At 42.9% G+C, this 22,563-nt stretch overlaps 1 protein-coding gene across 1 annotated transcript in view; it reads right to left on the bottom strand.

The window, feature by feature from the left end:
- Positions 1-22,563, bottom strand: part of LOC126473868 (late secretory pathway protein AVL9 homolog) — a 91,859-nt gene that overhangs the window by 57,048 nt on the left and 12,248 nt on the right. The window contains exons 2-4 of the mRNA XM_050101198.1: positions 22,274-22,480; positions 10,272-10,515; positions 6,934-7,123 (exon numbers count right to left, since the gene is read on the bottom strand). Of these exons, the coding sequence (XP_049957155.1) occupies positions 6,934-7,123; positions 10,272-10,515; positions 22,274-22,480 (641 nt within the window). The remainder of the gene's footprint in view (positions 1-6,933; positions 7,124-10,271; positions 10,516-22,273; positions 22,481-22,563) is intronic.

The following is a 22,563-nucleotide window of genomic DNA, read 5'->3' as shown; positions in this document are numbered from 1 at the left end:
AGTACCTCTGAGGACACACAGTACAATGAGGGACTGTACATAGTGAGCTGCTAGGTAAGACACAGGGAAGGGCAAATAAGTTGGCTATCGAGCACGAGTCACAGGAATTTCATAGTTTCACCGAATGGAAGAGCAACAGGCCCAAGATGTCAACATGGTGGAAGAAACCAACTGCAAGTCATACAAACGGTTTTGTCAGTGAAAAAACGAAAGCCACTGTCAATGCTCCACGAGTGAAAACGCTCGAGACATCACTGAAAACGCTGCTCAATGAGACAAGTCTATGCAGAACTGCAACAGATATAAGAAATCATCAATGAAAAGGGACTTGGAGATGCCCGGCAGGAGACAGGCCACTATAGCGTTGATGGCAATAGCAAAGAGGATGATGTTCAGGATGGAACCCTGAGGCACCCTGTTTCCCTGGATAAAGGTGTCCCACAGGGCGGAACCCACATGTAGCTTGAAAACTTCGTCTTTTAAAAATTCCTGAAGGAAATGGGGCATGGGGCTACGGGAGCCCCACGTGTAGAGAGTACAGAGGATACCAGTCCTCCAGCAGTGTCATACACTTTCACCAAATCGAAAAACACAGCCACAGTCTTTGATTTCCACAGAAAACCATTTATGACAGGTGTTGGCAATGTGACGAGACGGTCCACTACAGAATGGCGCACTTGAAATCCACACTGTGCAATGGTTAGTAAATGTGAGACTCGAGCCATCATACCAGCCAAGCATGAATCGTATGTTCCATCGCCTTGTAAACACAGCTGGTGAAAGAAATGGAGCAGTAGCTACAAGGTAGGTGTTTGTCCTTACTGGGCTTAGGTATGGTTATGACAGTGGCTTCACGCCAGGATCTCGGAAATGTGCCGTCTACCCAGATGTGATTGCAAGTTGGAAGCAGAAGGTGCTTGCCTGCAAGAGAAAGGTGCTGTAACATCTAAATGTGAACATCATCTGGCCCTGGGCGGAGGATCGGAATGAAGTGAGAGCATGATCTAGCCCCCTCATAGTAAATGCGGCATTGTAGCACTCACAATTCTGAGAAGAGAAGGGTATCGCCCGAACCGCCTCCACTCGTTTCTGATGGAGGGAGGCAGGGTGATAGTAAGAGAAGCTTGAAATCTCCACAAAATGGCAGGCCAAGATGTAGGATATAGCAATAGGGTCCACTGTGACAACGTCTGTTACTGTCAGGCAGTAAATTGGGGAATGGATCTTTGTCCCAGAGAGCCATCGGAACTTGGCCCACATGATGGATGAAGGAGTGGAACTATTAAAAGAACAAGTGAATGAAATCCAGCTAGCTTTTTTTCTATCCTGAAGAATATGACGACAGTGTGCACACACTGTTTAATGAATGCATGTTTCATTGTAGAACGATAGTTAAAAACGCAGGGAGCACGTCTCCGCATGTGAATTGCGTCGCAGCACGCCTCAGTCCGACAAGGGACTGGCACATGGTGTGGTAAAGAGGAAGTGTGAGGAATGGAACATTCTGCAGCTATAAGAATCATGTTTGTAAGGTATTCTACCTGGTCATCACAACTGGGGAACTGTTGTTCATCAAAGGTCGCCAGGGAGGAGTAAAGCCTCCAGTCAGCCTTGGTAAGCTGCCATTTGTGTGTGCACATAGGCGGTGTAGGAGTCAGCAATTGGATAGCACACAGGAAATGGTTGCTCGAGTATTTATCAGAGAGAATGGACCATTTGAAAAGATGGGCAAGCTGGGCAGTGCAGAAGGAGAGGTCCAAATGGGAACAGGTGTGTGCAGTCTGAAAGGAACATGGGTGCTTCCGTGTTAAAGCAGAGGAGATTAAGTTGACTGAGAAGGTTAAGCCAATAGGGTACCTCTCAGACAGGTTCTGGGAGAACTCCAGAGGGGATGGTGCAACTTAATGTCATCGAGCAGCAGAAAGGGGTGAGGTAGCTGCCCAATAAGCTGGAGGAAGTCTGCCCTGGTGACATCAAATGAGAAGGGGATGTAAACAGTACAAAGTGAAAAAAGGGCACGTAAGAAAGGAAAAGGCGAACTGCAACAGCTTGATGGCGGATAGTCAGGGAGATTGGCTGACTATGAACTTCATCCGATTTGAGCATCTTGACTCCCCCATGAGATGCAGTACTGTCTCGGGTGGGGTGGGGTGGGGTGGGGGGGGGGGGAGGTCAAAATGAATCAGAAAGAAATGTGATAGCTCAAAGCAGTCGTGAGGATGCAATTTTGTTTCCTGGAGGCAGAGAAACGATTCTAAGAGCAGCCAGAAATCCTCTTTGTTTGATCAAAGGCCACGAACGTTCCATTGAAGGAAAGTCCAAAAGAGGAAAAGGGAGGAGGGAAAATACGAAGGGGTGTCACCTTGGCGGCTGCCGAGTGCCAGTCAAAAAGACAGTGCTACAGGGCACAGAAGCTGGAGGATCCTGCTCCGTGAGATCTACAGAGGTGTCTGCATTCTCCCTCTGTCAATCTGCACAGTCCAAGGCAGAAAAATGGTTGGCAGTGTGCACCGGCGACACGGAGGTTGGCAGGGCTAAGGTATCACATGGCGCCACCATCAACGAGGATCTCTGTTTTGGTGAATTAGAAGACCGTTTGCTTTTGACTTCTTGGAGCCTTTCCAGTTGGCAGAGGATAACTCCGATGTTTGTTGGCTGGCAGGACATAAGAAGTCTTCATCTGAGTACTCCTGTCTTTTCCAGTCTGCCAATTGTGTAGCAGGTGACTTTGCCTGAGAGGCAAATGTTTGATGGCCTGTTGCACAGCTGGATGAGAAGACAGCGATTTCACAACTGCAGTGCTGAATTTGAGGTCACATGTCTGCGTGGCCATATCCTTCATGGAGCGAGATGATGTAAGAACAGTACTAAGTGCCAGATGGTAGAACAGGGTTTGCGACAAGCCAATAACTTGTGAGTGACCAGGTAAGGCCCTTTTTCCTTCACGCCGATTTCCTGGTCATCCTCCTCACTGAGATATATGGGACAATTTTGAGAGGAGGCAGCATGGTCACCATTGCGATTGATACAGTAGGGAGGAGTGGACAATCACGTTCGTGCACGTCCCTACCACTGGTTACACATCTGGCTGGGTGTTGGCAAGACATTTGAGTGTGGTTAAAATGATGACACTTGCATTTGATTTGGAATGTACGGCCTTACTGTGATAACTTCACAGCCTGCTCTGATCTTTGACAGAAGCACGACTCTTATCAAAGGTGAGAAAAAGAGTGCATGTGGGCACTAAGGATGCATCTACCTTTTCATCACCTGATGGACGGCAATGACACCCTGATCAAAGAAGCATGTTTGGATTTCTGCCTCGGTCAGACCATTGAGCAGCCTCGTGTAAATAACACCATGCCAGTAATTCAGAATTCTACGGGCCTCGACATGAACGACGTAGTTGTGGAGAAACAAAGTGGCAAGCAGCTTTTGTGCTTGTGAATCAGAAGTAGTCTCCAAAACCAAAGTGCCATTGCATAAACAATAGCAGGATTTCACAGGGCTGGCAATGGCATCAACACCTTTCGGAATAAGAAACGGATCTACCATTGCAAAAGATTGACCATCTTCAGCACATGAAACCACGAGAAATCGAGATGCAACTGGGAGGGTGTTTGAATCGGGAGCTTCATTCCAGTTACATTTGGTAGATGTTGACTGCGAAGATGATAATTGGCTCACTGCGGGAAAATCCCTCATGACTGCCAGTGTCTCCAGCGGTGCAATTCATCCAACTGAGGGACCCCCCCCCCCCCCTCTCAAAGGAGGCCTCACCTGCCTTAGGTGATTGTTCACCCCACCCAAACACCTGACAGTGGGACCAGTCAGCAATTTGGAAAAGCAGCAGCTTAAGCAATCACCCCTCCCTGGGCCTGGCCTGCATCAGGGGGTATGTGCGAACCCTGCCTGTCGATACAGGGCTGGGAATTACGCATTACCCAGTCACCTGTTACGCATTAGACACGCAGGCTGGCCTTCAAGAGTCTGTGGGGATGAAGAAAAATAACAGCCTCAAACACTGTAGTGGAGGAAGGATAGGAGAAGGTGAACAAAGAAAGGAAAAGGAATGAAAAACAGTGGTGAGACTGTTCTTATGTCAGTTACTGAAAATGCAGAACACATTCCCAAAAACACCTAAGACGTGTTCCCCAAGAGAAGGGAAAAGGAATAGCAAGAGGATAGATTTGCAGCACAGAAGGGAAAAGGTGCTGCAAAAGCTGGGGCCCTGTGGTTGAATTAAGAGAATGTGTAAAACTCCATCTCCGACCACGACAATAGGTTTGTTTGTCCTAGGTTTTGGGGTGCAGGTAGCAGCAGTCTGTCGGCAGCAGAGTAAATGGTGAATTGATGTATGAGTCAGTCTCAAGACTGACTTCAAAATCATTCATCAGCGGATGATAAAATTTTCTGAAATAACAGTTGGTCATGTGAAATGGTACAAGGTTTAACTGAATTACTGATCACACACTCAGTTGAAGGTAGTGGCATATAGTATTCTGTCAAGTTTGATTATTGAGGAGAAGGCTATCAGTAACAAGAAATAGTTATAAATCTGAACCCTTGTGTAAGACAGTTAAATTCAATTTCCTGATCCAAACCGCATCTTATTTTAGTGTGTGTGTGGGGGGGAGGGGGGGGGCATACATGTGAGTGTGCACAGTTGAAGCTAAGGAAGTCTCAATGCTCCCAGAATTGACAAACTTCCTCTTGGCTTCTGTCTTGGGTTCTTCGGCCAATGTTTGTTTGATGATTTTTCTGACATCATACATTATCAAAGTTTCACCCACTGTTGCTGGAAAAATCATCAAACAAATGTAGGCCAAAGAATCCGAGACAGAAGCCAACATGCAGTTTGTAAACAAGTGGCCACAAAGCTTTCGCAGTGCTGTAGTCCCAGAACTAACAGTAAGGCTCGATACCAGCATTCAGCATATTCATTCAAAAGTGAAATAAACGAGCACTGACCATTATCAGTAATAAATTCTAATAGCAACCTATTTCCTGATTTGTAAAATCAATAAATAAATGCCACTTTGAGTGAGTGAAAATTTCTGGTAGTGAAATCAGACCCAAGGTACCGTTTATTTAACTCTATGAAGGAAGACATTGAAAACAGATCTCAATAAAACCGAACTGACAACTTTTTGCAAAGGGTTTGTAGCAAGTATAGATCACTATTAAAAAGGTTTGAAGAATACTGATACCATTTACCACAACCTACAGATATGAATGCGAATTTTCAACTGTGCACTGGCCAAGTACCAATAGAATAAAAAAAGTGTGTTAGAAGTATATGGCACCAAATGTTTATTGCCTCAGTTTTTTTAATAAAATACCTACAAACATTCAATTTAAAAGCCAATTATACTTTTTTTCTGTTTACTTCACTGTGGGTACTCAATGAAACATAATTACAGGGAGGAAACACACTTTTTGCCACTATTTATTATTTTTGTGACCCAAGTTTTGAGTTATTAGCCCAATGTCTATCATTACTGAAAAAGATGTTACTGCACACACTGGTGCAAACATAAACAAAGAAAAGAATTTACAAGCTCCTAAGATATTAACTACTAATACTCCATATGCAAAATACTAACACATTCACAATCACAGACTACTAAAATAAATTACTGGCACATCCATTTATAATGGAGCACAACTAGAAGATGGGCCACACAACAATTTAGGTTTTTCGTTAGCAGGTGTAGAGAGTACCTGAAGCCAGTCTGCTCACTCTGTCACTGTTGAGCACAGTTCCTGTGGTGTCCCTTCGTCTCCAGTATATCAAACAGGCAGTTCTGTCGAAATGTCCAAAGCAAAATTTTTCTACGTTTATTGCGTAAGTGTGTGTGGTTTACAGACAATATTTCATCAGGCACTCTGCCAGCAACTGGTAATACACATCTTATACTGGCAATTGTTTGGGGCACTGTCAATGGATACACTAGCATTTAAGCTTTTTCTAGAAAATACTCTCAATGAGAGTGGGCTGGTAACCATCGTTTACAGCTACTGCTTTGACAGTGCTTATTATTGTGAAATCCGAACTGACACTCAGTGCAGTGGCTGATGGCATCCTGTGTTGATGTCAATATTAATGTCTAGAAAATTAATGGCTGTGCCTCCTGTTCCCATGTAGAACTGTACATTCGTGTTTCTGTTCATATTTCAGAGAAATGTTTAGAGCTGCCCAGTTGTTCTTTCCCACATAAACGGCACATTACTATGTAGTTGAAGCACTAGGGCTTCACCACATATTTCACTCAAGGTTGATTAAGAAAGTTGTTTCAAAATTATCCACAAACATTTTTTGCTAGCGGAGGAGATAATGGGGAGCCCACAGCAAAACATGTATTACTGTGGTAAACCTTTAACGTAAGATTATACCTCTTATCGAGTATGTTATGAGAGCATTTTCAGATTTTTAATATGTTGAACAATTATTCCAAGTACTGAAAACCAAATTTTTGTTGTGCCTAGAAAATTAGATAGGCAGCCTGCTACTAGGAGTATGCACCACGAATGGAGCACTATGTGCCACAAACTGATTTAACAGTTAAGCAATACAGATTATAGACATGGTACAGCTACATCTAAAGCAAAATTGTTTTTGTTCCCAAAAGACATTCTACCAACAAATGGATTAGTAGTGGGCCCTCCATGATCTCCTCTGCTAGTAGAAATGTTTGTGGATAATTTTGAAAAAGCCTTTTTCAAACCAAACATCTAGGCAAATATGTGGTGAAATCCTGTACATAGTCATGTAAAACATTTATCTCAAGGCTGAGCAACTCACAGCGTGCAAATAGCCACACTATATTCGTCCAGTATTTTGGAATGTACACACACACACACACACACACACACACACACACACACAATGGAAACGTGCCGGCCTCTGTTCTATGATGCCGCAGACAGTACCTGACACAGGCAGACTCTGAGAGCCCCGCCTCCAGCATGCCAGGGTGCAGAGAGAGCAGCGACAGGATGGCGGTGCAAAGCGGCTGCACGGGGGAGCGGTAGAAGACGATGCGGCGCTCCAGTAGCAGGAGTTTGAACAGGAGCAGCGCCTTGTGCCGGAACTGCAGCACCAGGTCTCGCGCAGACAGGCCTCGAACACAGAGCGTACGTGGGCACGTGAGCGAACGGGATTGAACACTGAGGGAAGGAATGTAGATTGTCTGAGGTATTGAGACAAAGTTAATAGTCACACTATGATAACTGAGAGCTAGGACTGTTTGCAATGTGACCCATGTAATGTCTACTGACAAAATGGTGAAACACATTATGACTAGCTGAATATACTGTAGAACGTAATTCTGTAAGTCTCTGTCAGTAACACTTCTTTTCCCAATGTTGATGACCAAAGGATATTTCTGAGGCATACAGCCAGATTTGTGTATCCACGCACCACAGTCCTTTGGTAAGTTGCAAACTGTTGGTTGGTTGTTGGTGGGGTGGGGGAAATTAAGCGACTAAAAAGAAGGTTATCAAGTCCCTTGTTAAAGAGTGGGTCCAACTTCAGTTAGTGACATCAGCTAAAATTTAATCTAACAGTGATGGTACCAAGGGTTGGTAAAATTGAGGCACTGAAACCAATATTGATGTTACAGGTGAGAAATAATTTAAAGAGAGGTAAAAGTACACAGATCAGGCCAATGTGTGGGTCAGAGAATGGATGCGTACTCTCCCAGGGCTTCTCTGTGGTGATGCGCTCCTCAACTACATCTGACCTCAATGTCCAAGATAAAAGAGTAATAGTATAAATAATTCCTTCTAGCTGGTAGATCCGATTTCAGCAAATATCCATCTCACCACCTTCAGGTGTGCTGGTGAGTTGATTATACTGTCCCACCTCATAGCTGTCTCTGGTGGTCCACACTAGTCCACTGCCACCCTCACAAGCACGACATGTCTAGCAGTGCTCTGCTTCCATCAGAATCCAGTTCTTCTCCACTGCAAGGAAACACTCCCCAAGCTTCCCTATGTTTGTAACTTTTCACAGTGTCGAATTTCTTCTTATTCTCATCTTTATCAATTATTGAATTACACAGTTCCAACAGTTACCCTGTAATAACAATGAATTTCCTTTTGATGCATGCTTAGTAACTATGGACACAACCCTCACAAGGAGTTAATATGACCCATCTCAGATTACTGGAGGCAGGAGTTATGAGTGTGGAGGGAGGTGTTGGGAGGAGAGGTTGCACATACAAAATAAGCCCACAGCCAGCTATTGGCAGCAAGTTCTTTAGCTCAGCCAATGATGCCAACAAGATCTCCTGGTTTAATTTTGGGCATGTTTGATACACAGATTCTTTATACACTACAGTATTATTTTCTCAACAAAACATCCAATTAGCTGGTTAGTATAGGATACCTCGCACTATTTAGAAATTAAATTACTCAATATTTTGTAAGAAGAAATATTTCCTGCCTTACTAAGGCAATGTTGTAATTTTATCTTTGGTTCATAACAGAAGTAATTAATATCAAAATGAATAACCATATTCAAAACATGCCAAACAGCAATTCATTAAAAAACTGGCAAGTGTAGACAGTAGTGCAATAAGTCTACAGTTGTCTACAAAATCTGCAATTAAAATCTGCTGCAACCTAACTAAAAGCCAAAAATAGTTAACATTTAAATCCACTCTATCACACAACAAACCACCTTATCACAGACAATTTATAACAGCCCCTATTCTGGATATTTTATTGAAGAGGACAAAACTGAATAACTCTCAGAGTACTAAAAAAAATGTTATTGTTGGCTGCAGGCTATCAAATTTAACAGTTTCAAATAAAATGGATGATAACAATGTCTTTCTGGTTCACATAGCTTGGTCAGAGAGCTGAACTATCTAAAGATATTCAAACTTAGATATCTAAACCATTTGAAGCATGCATACTAAATAAATGTAGGCTGCCAGGAAAATTACTTCCTCAAGTTGTATGAATGTTGCTTCATTAAAGATCTAAAATCAATAAGAGAAATGTGAAACTGAAAAAGCTTTCATCTGCTAATGCAAATTGTGACTGTCGAAACTGCTGTGAAAGACATTTTGGCTGGAGAATACAGAGCCTAGACGATCCCTTAGTTTGTTGCAAAGGAAGTTTTCAGAACAAATCTGAATCTAATATGAAAATCTACCTGCCAGCATTGTTATACCCGAATGTACTGAGTCATACATGTTACACGAGTACTATTTAATTTAGCAGCCCAGTAAAGTCTAGGACCAATTGATTTCATCTGAATTACTAACAATATCGAGAGAGAGTACTGCAGGAAGTTCTTCAGACCATTTGAGATCAGAGTGCTCCATGTCCTTGGTTGCAAGGTTTTGTACTCTCAAATCACACAATACAGAACTGCTGAAGTCAATCAATTACAGTTTATCAAAGGTCTTCTGGAAACATCATAGCATTTCTCTGGACAGCTGCATAGAATAAATAACAATGAACTGCATGTGCAAACAAATTCATTTATTAATTCTGGGACAAGTGACATCATCAGTATTTGTTCACATGATGTGGGCTTTAGAAAGTCAAATCCAATGTCAAGATAAAGCACCATATCAAGAATGGAAATGAGGCATCTGGCACATGAAAAAGACCAACAAAGTCGTGCAGAAAAATGCGCTCAAAGATTTTTAATGCAAATCTGGAACCTAATAAAATCACTTTTTGTAGAAAGGACATTCCAATTGGAGAACTTTGAATAGCTTTCTACAGGTCACATAGTACAATGGACGACATGGAACAAGTCATTTTACAGAATATTAGACACTCTTAAATAGCCATCTTGTTTAGTTCTGTGTGCTGTTTTGAATTATTCTGCAATTGAAATTTGATTATAGGAATTAAATTAACCTTAACGCCAACCTATAATTCAATTGACAATGCTTGTGTTAGTCTTTAAACTGAAAAAGAAAGGTGGGGAAATTATGAAATTTTGGCCATAGCATCTATTACATTTAAAACACACACACACACACACACACACACACACACACACACACACACACACACATTTTTCTTGTTCATAAAAGTACCTCTGCCTCCACTTCGACCTATTATTTTTTTCCCCCCAAAAACACCACACACAAAAAAAGGAGGAGAAAAAGAATATGAATGAGAAGAGGAAGTGAAAGATACTTTACAGGAAAGTTCTCCTAGTTCTGTTCTAACTGTTGATGCTAAGTATGAGATATTATACACTACTAAATCATATACTGCTTCATGACATTAAAACTTACCCACAAAAAGCTGCGGTGGAGGAGGATTGGTGATAAGTGGCGGAGTGGTTGCAAGACACCCATTCAGGTGGTGGTAGGTGTCGTGCAGCAGCGACACTTTGCTGAAATCCCCTTCCGCAAAGTAAGCGTGTGTGATCAGAGCCATTTTCACCTGGATGTGCCCAAACAATGGCAGCTGGCTCAGAACACACACCGACTTCTGTACGGTTCCGCGAGTGATGTCCGATGTGCGAGCTTTTAGCCTCTGAAAAACAGAGTGTGTGCTTGGATACCTTGCAATTTAAAGTTAATTCAAAAGGCACTTAAAAGTCTACATCACAAACACACACAAAACCATTGCACACTCCTGATCTGACAACTAAAAACTGTGTCAGAAATATTCTCCCAATGGTACTACTGCCACATACCCAACCTCTCAATGTAGTGTTCAGAAGTAGGAGGAAAATGTAGTGACCCAAAGGCTGTCTGCCTGGATGCAGGCCAAACTGTTTAAGTGAACAGGGGTTCTGAGTTCGAATCCTGCTCTGGTAGAGGTATGCAACTGTTACAATACATATACATTAATAACCACAAGTAAATGTGAAAGCCATTAAGCCAGCTTTACATGCTTTGCAGCCCATGTTGTAACTCTGAAACTTTGAATATGGCTACAGTACGTTTCAGCCACACACACACACACACACACACACACACACACACACACACGCCCATTTCAAAGTTGCCAAGTAAGATAGGGCGGCTTTAAAAGTCCTGACATATTAAAAGTCTGTTCCAGACTGGAACTCAAACCATTCCTCACTCTTACCCACAATCCCAGTCTCAAGTCTGAGACCACCTTTCCCCTATTTTTCAGCAAAACATGTCATGAGGGCAGATCACATTTGAAACTGGGATGCTCAGCTGGTAAGAAGCAAGGCTCCAGGTTCGAGCCTCTGTTTTACTCTGCCTGGAAGATTGAAAACAGCACACACTACACTGCAGAGTGTTAAATTAATTTTGTTACGATTAATCTGTTTACCAGTTTTTGCTATACACCTGCACAACATTAGATCACATTATAGGCAGCCACTCAAAAAGATTTCTGCCAGTCACTTGTTGGCACTCTGAGGCTGCCGGAAGTCACACTTCGATGTTTCTCAGCCAGCCTTTCCTACTGGAACTCCTGAGGAACAGTCACTTCCCCACCAGTGGCTCCACTGTGGGTCGAGGCTATCAAGTCTCTAATTTTACCTCTGGAAGACACTTCTTCAGGTCTCCTGACTGTTTCTGATAGTTCCCTACAGTGAACTCACCGTTTAAGCTAACGTGACACTGAGCAGCAAGTTTGCAAATCTATCAGACGGACCCCTCTGCCTTTTGGGATAAATGGCAGGCAATCCCCTTAACAGCACCAAGGCAGCTGGTGCTTAAGGTACAGAAGTCATCTCACAGTGTTCGGGTACACCCCTCAACTACCGCGTCAAATGAAACGCTACACATTTACAGACAGTGGCTGCATCAAACATTGCAAAAATGAGACATTTCTATGAATAAATTAAATTTAGGGCACATAGCTGTGAAAATATCAATTCTTCCACTGACACTTCATCCACATGCCTTGCACTGGCCTTGTAGTTAGTCTTTTGGCTCACTAAAAGGATGGCTGGGAGATGCACGATCGAAATATTAGTGGAAAGAGTTTATTCGTTATGCCATGAAAAGTTGAAAATGCGCATTCTTGCAGATATCCAGAAAACCTGGCAGTCGCCTTCAAGAAATTCCATCATTACTAAGTGAGTTTTGTACATGTCTGTAGATGACAGTTCTTTGTGTCTGGTGATTATCTTAGCAATTCTGCACTCAGATATAGTGGCAATATCTAACAAACAGTTAAGGAGTGCAGAAATTCAGTCGCGGAAAGTACACAAACTGGTGCTTATGTGTCCAGTTTGGAAAGTAGGAGAGAGGGTCTGACATTTGCTGCAAAAGTTGGGAGGTCTGGTCTAGAGTTCAATCCAGCACACTGTTTTAGTTTGCTAGAAAGTTTTGCATTAGAAAAAATACAAATAAGCAAGTGAAGCGAGACGCACAGTAATCTGTGAGCTACATTTCTTTTGGTTTACAATAGTTTTCCAGAACACTAGCAGGGAAAATCCAACATTTCCTATTTTTTTTGTTTTTATAAGTCAAGTTCCAGAGGACCAAATTGAGGAACAAATCTCCAAGGTCATGGAACATATCACTCCATGAAGTTACAACATAAAAGTAATAACAGATAAAAATAACATGTTTATGAACCCAAAAAGGGTCAAGCCATAAGTCCAAGTAAACTCAGTCAACAATATAACATAAGAATCAGTTAAATTTTTCAAGGAACTCCTCGACAGAACAGAAGGAGTGACCCATGAGGAAACACTTCAATTTCAATCTGAAAGCGCGTGGATTACTGCAGAGATTTTTGAATTCTTCTGGTAGCTTATTGAAAATGGATGTAGCAGTACACTTCACACCTTTTTGCACAAGAGTTAAGGAGGTCCGATCCAAATCCAGGTTGGATTTCTACCAAGTATAAACTGAGTGAAAGCTGCTTATTCTTGGGAATAAGTTGATATTTATTGCCCAAACCACCTGTTTCTGAGCCAAAAATATTCTTTTAGAATACCCCACACAACATAAGCAAATGAAAATAAGCAAAGTAGACTAATTTTCGTGCCAAACGATCACTTAATTCAGATACCATTGTAATAGTAAAAATGGCAGCTTTAAGTCTTTGAACAAGACCCTGAACGTGGGCTTTCCACGACAGTTAACTACCTATCTGAACACCTAGAAATATGAACAGTTCAGTTTCACTAATCATATGTCATTCTGTGAAATTAAAACGTTGGGTTTGTTGAACTGTGTGTTAGAAAGTGTAAAAAGTGAGTCTTACTGTGATTTACTGTTAGTTTATTTTCTACAAGCCATGAACTTAAACATGAACTGCAAATGTTGCACACAACATCCTTTACTACCAAACTAATGTCATCAGCAAACAGAAATATTTTAGAATTACCCGTAAAACTAGAAGGCATATCATTTACATATAAATAAGGAACAGGAGTGGCCCCAACACTGATCCCTGGGACACCCCCCATTTGACTGTACCTCACTCAGACCCCCTCATCATAACCATTCTCAACACTGAGAATAATGACCTTTTGCTGTCTGTTATTGAAAGTTAGAGGTAAACCAACTGTGAGCTACTAACCATATTCTGTAATGATCCAACTTCTGGAGCAATATTTTGTGATCAACAATCAAACACCTTACTTAAATCAAAAAATATACCTAGTGTTTGAAACCTTTCCTTTAAGCCATCTATACCTCACCGAGAAAAGATAATATAGCATTTTCAGTAGATAAACGTCTTCTAAAGATGAACTGTACATTTGATAGCAAATTATGTGATATAAAATAATCAATTATCCTTACATACCTGTACACAGCCTTTTCAATAACTTCAGCAAACACTGATGGCATAGAAATAGGTCTAAAATTGTCTACATTATCCCTTTCTCCCTTTTTATAAAGCAGCTTCACTACTGAGTACTTTAATTGTTCAGGAAACTGACCATTTCTAAAGGAAAAATTACAAATATGGCTCAGTACAGGGCTAACATGAGCAGCACAGTACTTTAATAAACTACTAGGCACACCACTGATACATAATTCATCTGTCAGATAATGAGATGATGGTGTGCAAGGGAAAGCCACATCCTTAATGAGATGATGGTGTGCAAGGGAAAGCCACATCCTTGTTGCTCCTTTGGCTGCTCTGTCGGCTTTGTTGTTTCCCTGTATTCCGATGTGTCTTGATATCCAGCAAAAGATTACCTCCTTGCCACAGTGTTGGAGCCGCTGTAAGGAGTCACGGATAAGCTGAATCATCTGGTCTACAGAATACATTTGGTGGACCACTTGTGGGACTCTGAACAAGTCAGAACAGATGAGAAACCTTGTACTGTGATGCCTGTGAATCCACTACAGTGTTGTCATAATGCCATACCGCTCCAAATCATAATTTTTAAGTTGTTCCAGAAGGTGCACTTTGAAACTCTATCAGGGAAAACAGTTGAATTCAACCAATGGCATTCACTTGCTGGGATTCGCCTCTATAAAAATTGATAAAACTGTGGTATGTACTTAAAATTTAAGAACATAGAGTTGTAAAAACATAATCTGGAGTACAAGCTTTCTTGTACTGTGTCAAGATTAAAATCACATTGGCCTTCTGAAGACATCAAGGCCATAGTTTATTCCAACTCCTGGCTGTATATTCTGAGGTCTTATTTATACAGATCCTTGAGACAGTCAGTAGCCATATCCCAAATGGCTTGGTCGTATGGGGCCGAGGCCTGAACAACTGCTCAAAGTTGGGGTGGTCCATTAATTTTCAGGGCCTGTCAAGCCAGGTGGTGGTGCCGCTGAATCCAGCATAGTGGTTCACCAGCCTCAGCGTGTGCACACGCATGCCCACATGCACACTGTTGGAGACATTGACTTGGACATGGAAAGTACGGAGTGACAGAAGTTTTGGATAAAATCAGGAGTGGGACTCATACAATGTGGCAAGGTATGATGTCGCCAGATCATGTTGTATGCTTTACTTAAGTCCAAAAAGCCGGGAACCAGATGCTGGTGTCTGGAAAGCGCTGTTCAGATGGCAGACTCGAGGGACACCAGATTATCAGTGGTAAAGCAACCCTGGTGGTAGCCGCCCTGGCATGGAGCCAGTAGGCCACCTGACCCCAGACCCAACCCAACTGCCAACACACCATACATTCCAGCAGCTTATAAAGACAGTTGGTGAGGCTGATGGGCCAGTAGCTATCCACATCAAGCAGGTTTTGATTGGATTTGAGCACCGGAATGATCGCACTCTCCCGCGATTGTGATGGAAAGATGCCAATGCACCAGATCCGGTTGAAGGTGACGAGGAGATGTCACTTGCAGTCAGACAAGAGACGTTTAATCAACTGGCTGCGGATCCAATCTGGCCCAGGAGCCATGTCGGGGCAATGTGCAAGGGTGCTGAGGAGCTCCCACTCTGTAAATGGTGCATTATACGGTTCACTGTGGCATGTAGTGAACGAGAGGACTTTCCTTTCCATCCGCCGTTCGAGGGTGCGAAAGGCTGAGGGGTAGTTCTCTGACACAGAGGCTCGAGCATAGTTTTCAGTAAAGTGCTCAGAAATCTTGTTTCCATCGGTAGATAACACGCCAACGATGTTAATGCCAGGGACACATGTTGGGGTCTGGCACCCAAAAAGACGTCTGATCTTCGTCCAGACTTGAGAAGGTGATGTACGGCACCCAATGGTCGAAACATACCTCTCCCAATACTCTTGTTTCCATATTTTTATAAGTTGGCGAACAGGGGCACGGAGTCACTTAAAGGCTATTAGGTGCTCTAGGGAAGGGTGCCAGAGGTCGCCAACACTCTTTAATTGCCTCAGCAACGTCTGGCGACCACCAAGGGACTGTGTCTTTCGCACTCTAAAGAATGAGGGCTCACACTTTCTGCCGCAGAAACAATCTTTGTAATGACCTGCTCAACGACAACATTGATGGCACTATGTGGGGGAGATTCAGCGGTGAAGGCTTCCCAGCCTACCTTGTTTAAAGCCTGTCTCAGTAGGCGTCCATGGGCATGATGCCGGGGGAGTGACAGGAAGATGGGGAAGTGGTCACTATCACACAGGTCGTCATGTGCTATCCAGTGGATAGATGGGAGAATGTCAGTTCTGCAAATCGAGAGATCAATGGCCAAATATGTGCCATGTGCCACACTGAAATGTGGGGGGGGGGGGGGGGGGGACCCATACTTAAGAGGCAGAGGTTGAGTTGTGACAGTAAATTTTCGACCTCCCTACCTCGGCCAGTAAGCATGGTGCCACCCCACAAGGGGTTATGTGCATTAAAATCTCTCAAAAGTAGGAAAGGTTTAGGGAGTTGATCAATCAGTGCAACCAATACGTTCATTGGCACTTCACGATCTGGAGGAAGATATACACTGCAGACAGTTATTGTGTGTGTCGTCCTTATCCTGACAGCCACAACTCCAATAGTGGTTTCAAGGGGCACAGGTTCACTACATACTGAGCTCAGACGCAAACTCCACCTGACACTTAATACCCCTCATAGCCGTGGAGGACAGGGGTCTGTATTGCCAGGAGCCAGGTTTCCTGAAGGGCAATGCAGAAAGCAGGTGTAAAGCTAAACAGTTGCCGTAGCTCAGCCAGGTGACGGAAAAAACCACCGCAATTCCACTGGAAGATTACGTGATCATAAGACTGGGAAGGCATGAAACACTCACTGAGGCAGTCTACGTCTCAGGGTCACCTGCTGCCACCAGATGAGTACCTGTGCGATCGACATCCATTGTGTCTGAGGGCCCAGCGAGATCTACGTCCTCAGCGGACACCAGAATCTCCACCTCATCCTCAGACACAGAGCTTGTAGGTAGTGGTGATGTGGGTGCCACCACAGTGCCTTGGTTTCTCTCGATGCTCCTTAGGATTGTCCTGGTGGGTAGGCTTCACTGATTCAATCTCAAGACGGTGAAGTCCTACAACCAGCTCCCTGTGGTTGCTTCAGCCACTGGTGGGTTTCAGCTTTGCCACTGGTAGGAACCTGTGAAGGAAGTGACCCAAGGGATCCCTTCCTAACGAGAGCAGCAGAAGACGACTTACGCTTCTCCGACTTAGAAGTGGGGACTGACGTCCCCGATGGTTTCGGGGTGTTGCTCCTGAAGTAGGTTGTGCAGTAGCAACAGGGAGGGAAGTGCCGCCGAGAGCCAACTGTATGTGACGGCATAGGTTGATGTCATGTGCACACGATGTAGCCTCTCATATTTTCTCTTAGCCACAGTGTAGGTCAGTCAGTCCAGGATCTTGTATTCCACTATTTTTCTTTCTTTCTGGAGAATCCTGCAGTCTGGCGAGTAAGGCGAATGGTGCTCTCTGCAGTTGACACAGATGGGAAGCGGGGCACAGGGAGTATTAGGATGTGAAGGACCTCCACAATCCCAACAGGCGACACTGGAAGTAGAGCGGGAAAACATATGGCCGAAATTCCAGCACTTAAAGCACTGCATCGTGGGAGGAATATATGGCTTTACATCACAGTGGTAGACCATCACCTTGACCTTCTCGGGTAACATATCACCCTCAAAGGCCAAGATGAAGGCACCAGTGGCAACCTGATTATCCCTCGGACCTTGGTGTATGTGCCGAACGAAATGGACACCTCGCTGCTCTTAATTGGTGCGCAGCTTATCATCAGACTGCAAAAGAACGTCCCTGTGAAATATGATACCCTGGACCATATTTAAACTCTTATGGGGCATTATGTAAACAGAAACCCCCAGCTTGTCATAGGCAAGTAGTGCCCCTGACTTGGCAGAGGATGCTGTTTTGATCGAGAACGACACTGACTGCATTTTGGACAAGCCCTCCACGTCCCCGAACTTGTCCTCTAAATACTCCACAAAAACTGAGGTTTCATTGACAAGAAAGATTCCCCATCAACACTTGTAAATATGAGGTATCAAGGTGAATAAGCTTAGATGCCATCGTTAGCCTGGCATTCCTCCCATGGTGTGGCCAGGAGGGGGGGAGGGGGGGGGGCGAATTGGGGTCATATTTCTTATCACTGAAGTTAGACCCTGACCGCTTAGCGACTGCTGGTGTTTGACCACCAGCAAGAGATGATGTACTACACTTCATGGTGTGTCATCCGCCCTGATGCCACCCACTCTGACCAGGGGCCCTCCCCACAGACACCACCCAGCTGCAGCAAAGGCCACCTGGCAGGCTGGCCATTGCCAGGAGTCCTGATGCCCCAGGGTGATACGTATCTATTCCTTGGCATACGTGGGGAGTTAATGGCGCAGGCATCAGCAGAGCGATTTCTGTGTTGTCCTGTGTGGTTAGGGGGCTACAACCAACAGGTTACATGGTGGCTCCACCACACCGGACTGGCTACCGTGCTAGATATCAGGTGCAAACGAGCTAAGAAGTCCATTATCGTCGACAGCGCAGAAAGCAATACTGAACAGTGAATGGACAAAAATGCACCCAGGTGGGTGACCTTGCCCAACAGCTGGAAAATGAGCAGAAGTGCAGACCCATGTCAATGAAGGAAGTGAGAGGTCTCAGCACCTGATGGACGCTATGCATCATGTAAGGCGCCCTTCCCCAATTGGCTCGCTCTTCAGGTAAATTTTGAAAAATGAAGGTCAAACCCTACAGGGCAACCATCACATAAAGGCTGAAAGATGAGAGACTCCTTTTAGTCAACTCTTACGACAGGCAGGAATACCTCGGGTCTATTCTAACCCCCTGACCCGCACGGGAGAGGGGGGCGAGTTTGAAAAAACAAATGCCTTTCACAAATCCAAGAGAAGCCAGATTGGACCTCTTTACAGAGAATGAAGAAGAAATATGAAGAGAACAGTTAAGCTGTACACACAAAGATATTCCAACAGATGGTGCCCAACAAAAATGACAATTCAGTAATTGTTAAAGAGAGTTTTTATTGGAAGGGCACTGGAATATTATGTAAAAGTTAAGGAGCAGCCTGCAATGAACAGAGTATAATGATATAGATGTTCTGGAGCTGTTCCTCACAACCCACATGTTGGTTCCGGAGAAACTGGAGTAAGTCAGCACAGCTTTCTTTGTATTTTGTGCACAAACACCTTTCATCTACATCATGTGTTACTTCATCGGCAGATTAACTTGTGGGAATTGAAGAAGATGCATAGGATTCTGCCGCTAACTTCTGGTGCATAATCAGGACAATAGGTTCTATATTCAAATCAAAAGAAAGCTGAATGTACGATACTGCATTATTGGACCACCAACGATCTGTGCTGGTTGAGGCAGGTTGAACATCAGAGACAGTGGAGAGTGAACATGGCTCTTAACTCACTGAAGAAAGTTTAATGTATAAAACAATAGCATAATTTCTGATTGAAGGGCTTTTGGGTCTCCTAGAGAAAGTACCACTTGAAATATGTAAATGCATGTGGTGCCACTATGGTGAGTGCCCAGCTCACTATTTACGAGTTGGTACGAAAGTGCTCATCCACCTCTTTCCTCATTGCTAAATAGGAATCGATGGTGTTATTAGCTGGCCTGTACGTTTGACTGATTTGACACTACCGGATTTTTTTCTCTGGGGTAAAATAAAAGATGAAGACTATGCACAAGTTTTGATGACACAATAGGATTTAAAACATTAAACTGTTTCAACACAGGCAATGATATTGAAGAAATCTCTTCAGTTTGTCCATAAGTCCTTGCTCAGTGACTGCAAATACGTATTGCACTAGACAAAGGGCATTTTGAAGACTTTATAGTATAAATGTAAGTTTTAAAAAATATTTATTACCACGTTCTTTGGTATTTCCTTTATGTTACTGTAGCTTATGTAGTTCTGGAATATAAGTATGTATCCCGAAATTAAATTCATAACAGAAAGTTATTATTTAACAATCTTTATGCCGCTATTCCCCATTTTACAAATCCATTCTCTATTTGATGTGCACCTTTCTGTCAAGGCTCTGACAGAAACAGTGTCAGACCTGTTACTTTAGTTAACTAAGTGAGTCACCCTTGGACGCTACCCCAAGGTTGGAAAAGTTATGCAGAAGTTCGAAATATAGCATGCACTTCAATGTGATACGCTTCTAATAATTCCCACAACAAAACTCTGTCTTGGAATCTGGCAGAAAACCCAATATGGTTATACATAAAGCACACCAGTGGCAAGACACAATCAATACCTTCACTGCATGGTAACATCGGTGAAGTCACTGATGACACTACCACAAACCCAGAGTTATTAACCATGGTTTTCTGAAACTCCTTCATCAAAGAAGATGAAGTAAATATTCCCGAATTCCAATCAAGAACAACTGCCAAGATGAGAATCATAGAAGTAGATATGCTCGGTGTAGCAAAGCAGCTTAAATCACTTAAGAAAGCCAAGGCCTCCAGTCCAGTTTGTATACCAGTCAGGTTAATCTCAGAGCTTGCTGAAACAGTAACTCCATAGTTAGCAATTATACACAACTGCTCACTCACAGAGGGATCCATACCTAAAGACTCGAAAATTGCTTAAGTCACACGAATACCCAATAAGGGAAGTAGGAATAATCCGCTGCATTACAGGTCTATATCACTAACGTCGATTTGCACTTCAGTTTCGGAACATATACTGTGTTCGAACATTATGTAGTACCTCGAAGAAAACTATTTATTGACACATAATCAGCACGGATTCAGAAAATATTATTGTGAAATGCAACTAGCTCTTTATACTCATGAAGTAATGAGTACTATCGACAGGGGATGTCAAACTGATTCCATATTTTTAGATTTCCATAAGGCTTTTGACACCGTTTCTCAAAAGTGTCTTCTAACCAAACTGCGTGTCTACGGAATATCGCCTCAGTTGTGCGACCGGAGTTGTGATTTTCTGTCAGAAAGGTCACAGTTCGTAGTAACAGATGGAAAGTCATCGAGTAAAACAGAAGTAATATCTGGCATTCCCCAAGGAAGTGTTATAGGCCCTCATTCTTCCTGATCTATATTAACGACATAGAAGACAATCTGAGTAGCTGTCTCAGATGGTTTGCAGATGATGCTGTGATTTACCATCTTGTGAAGTCATCAGGTGACCAAAACGAATTGCAAAATGATTTACATAAGATACCTGTATGGTGCTAAAAGTGACAACTGACCCTGAATAAAGAAGAGTGTGAAGTTATTCACATGAGTACTTAAAGAAATCCGCTAAATTTCGATTATGTGATACGCCACACAAATATTCAGGCTATAAATTCAACTAAATACTTAGGGATTACAATTACAAATAAACTAAATTGGAATGATCACATAGATAATGTTGTGGGTAGAGCAAACCAAAGAATGCGACCCATTGGCAGAACACTTAGAAGGTGCAACATGTCTACTAAGGAGGCTGCTTACACCACACTTGTCCACCCTGTTCTGGAGTATTGCTGTGCGGTGTGGATCCGCATCAGGTGGGACTGACGGATGACATCGAAAAAGTACAAAGAAGGGCAGCTAGTTTTGTATTATTTCGAAATAGGGGAGATAGTGCAACAGACATGGTACGTGAACTGGAGTGGCAGTCATTAAAACAAAGGATTTTTTCATTACGATGGGATCTTCTCATGAAATTTTAGTCACCAGTTTTCTTCTCCAATTGCAAAAACACCTATGTAGAGAGAAAAGATCATCATCATAAAATAAGAAAAATCAGGCCTCGCACAGAAAAATTTAAGTGCTCATTTTTCCAACGTGCCATTCGAGAGCGGTACCATAGAAAGGCAGCTTGAAGGTAGTTCATTGAACTCTCTGCCAGACACTTTGTTATGAATAGCAGAGTAATTACGTAGATGTACTTCCTTTGTCCTCCAGTTGGTGCATCAGTCCAACTGTATGTAGTAGCCAAGTGTCACTAGTACCAATTTTAAATAAACCTTCTCCACTATTCCACTTTAAGAAAACTCTGTTAGATGTGTCATGCTGGAACACCTTCTCAGCCTGATGTGACAGTCCTGTCTAACAAATCTAATTTCCGTATTAGGCAAGAATTGGTTTCATGTTCAAATCAGATAAACCCAAGTTATAAATATTGTAAGCACCACTGTCTTACTAGGTGTTGTTCTGCTGGAAAAAGTTGTTCTAATATTCCTTCCAATTGTGAGCCAACATTATGCGTGAAACCAAACATCATATAACAATTCGGTACTTTTCACATTCACCTTGAGATTAGGAGGTTAGGTATAAGGAAACATCCTAGCACTAAGTAAAGAAGATTAACTTGTCACCTTTGTATTTTGTTCTCAGTTACACAGGTTTTTCTTCACACACATGTGAAGTTACTCAGCAGATTTAATACACGTAAAAGCCAATTAGTAACGCTTCCCAGCTGCACATACTCACCTCGACAGGAATCTGCCTGAAGCAGGATATTCCGTAGACAGTCTCCTTTGGATTGGTGAGACTGGGGAGATGAAAGTACACTGTGTCCTCATCAAAATTGTGGGAGCCATCTGGCAGTGCCAGAGTGGGCAAGTACTTCCAGCCTGGGGGACACGTGGAAGAGTCTGGAGGTGAGCCTTCTATCAATGGTGGGAAGGAGTACTCGACCTGAACATGCAAAAAGTCACATAATTAAAAATAGATGAACTAAACAATAATGTGTTTTGCTGAAGTGTTTGAAAATAATTCAT

The sequence above is a fragment of the Schistocerca serialis genome, chromosome 4 (genome assembly GCF_023864345.2).
Source record: "Schistocerca serialis cubense isolate TAMUIC-IGC-003099 chromosome 4, iqSchSeri2.2, whole genome shotgun sequence".
Lineage (NCBI taxonomy): Eukaryota > Metazoa > Arthropoda > Insecta > Orthoptera > Acrididae > Schistocerca > Schistocerca serialis.
The sequence above is the reverse complement of the archived record's forward strand: the minus strand, read 5'-3'. Positions and strand labels throughout refer to the sequence as shown.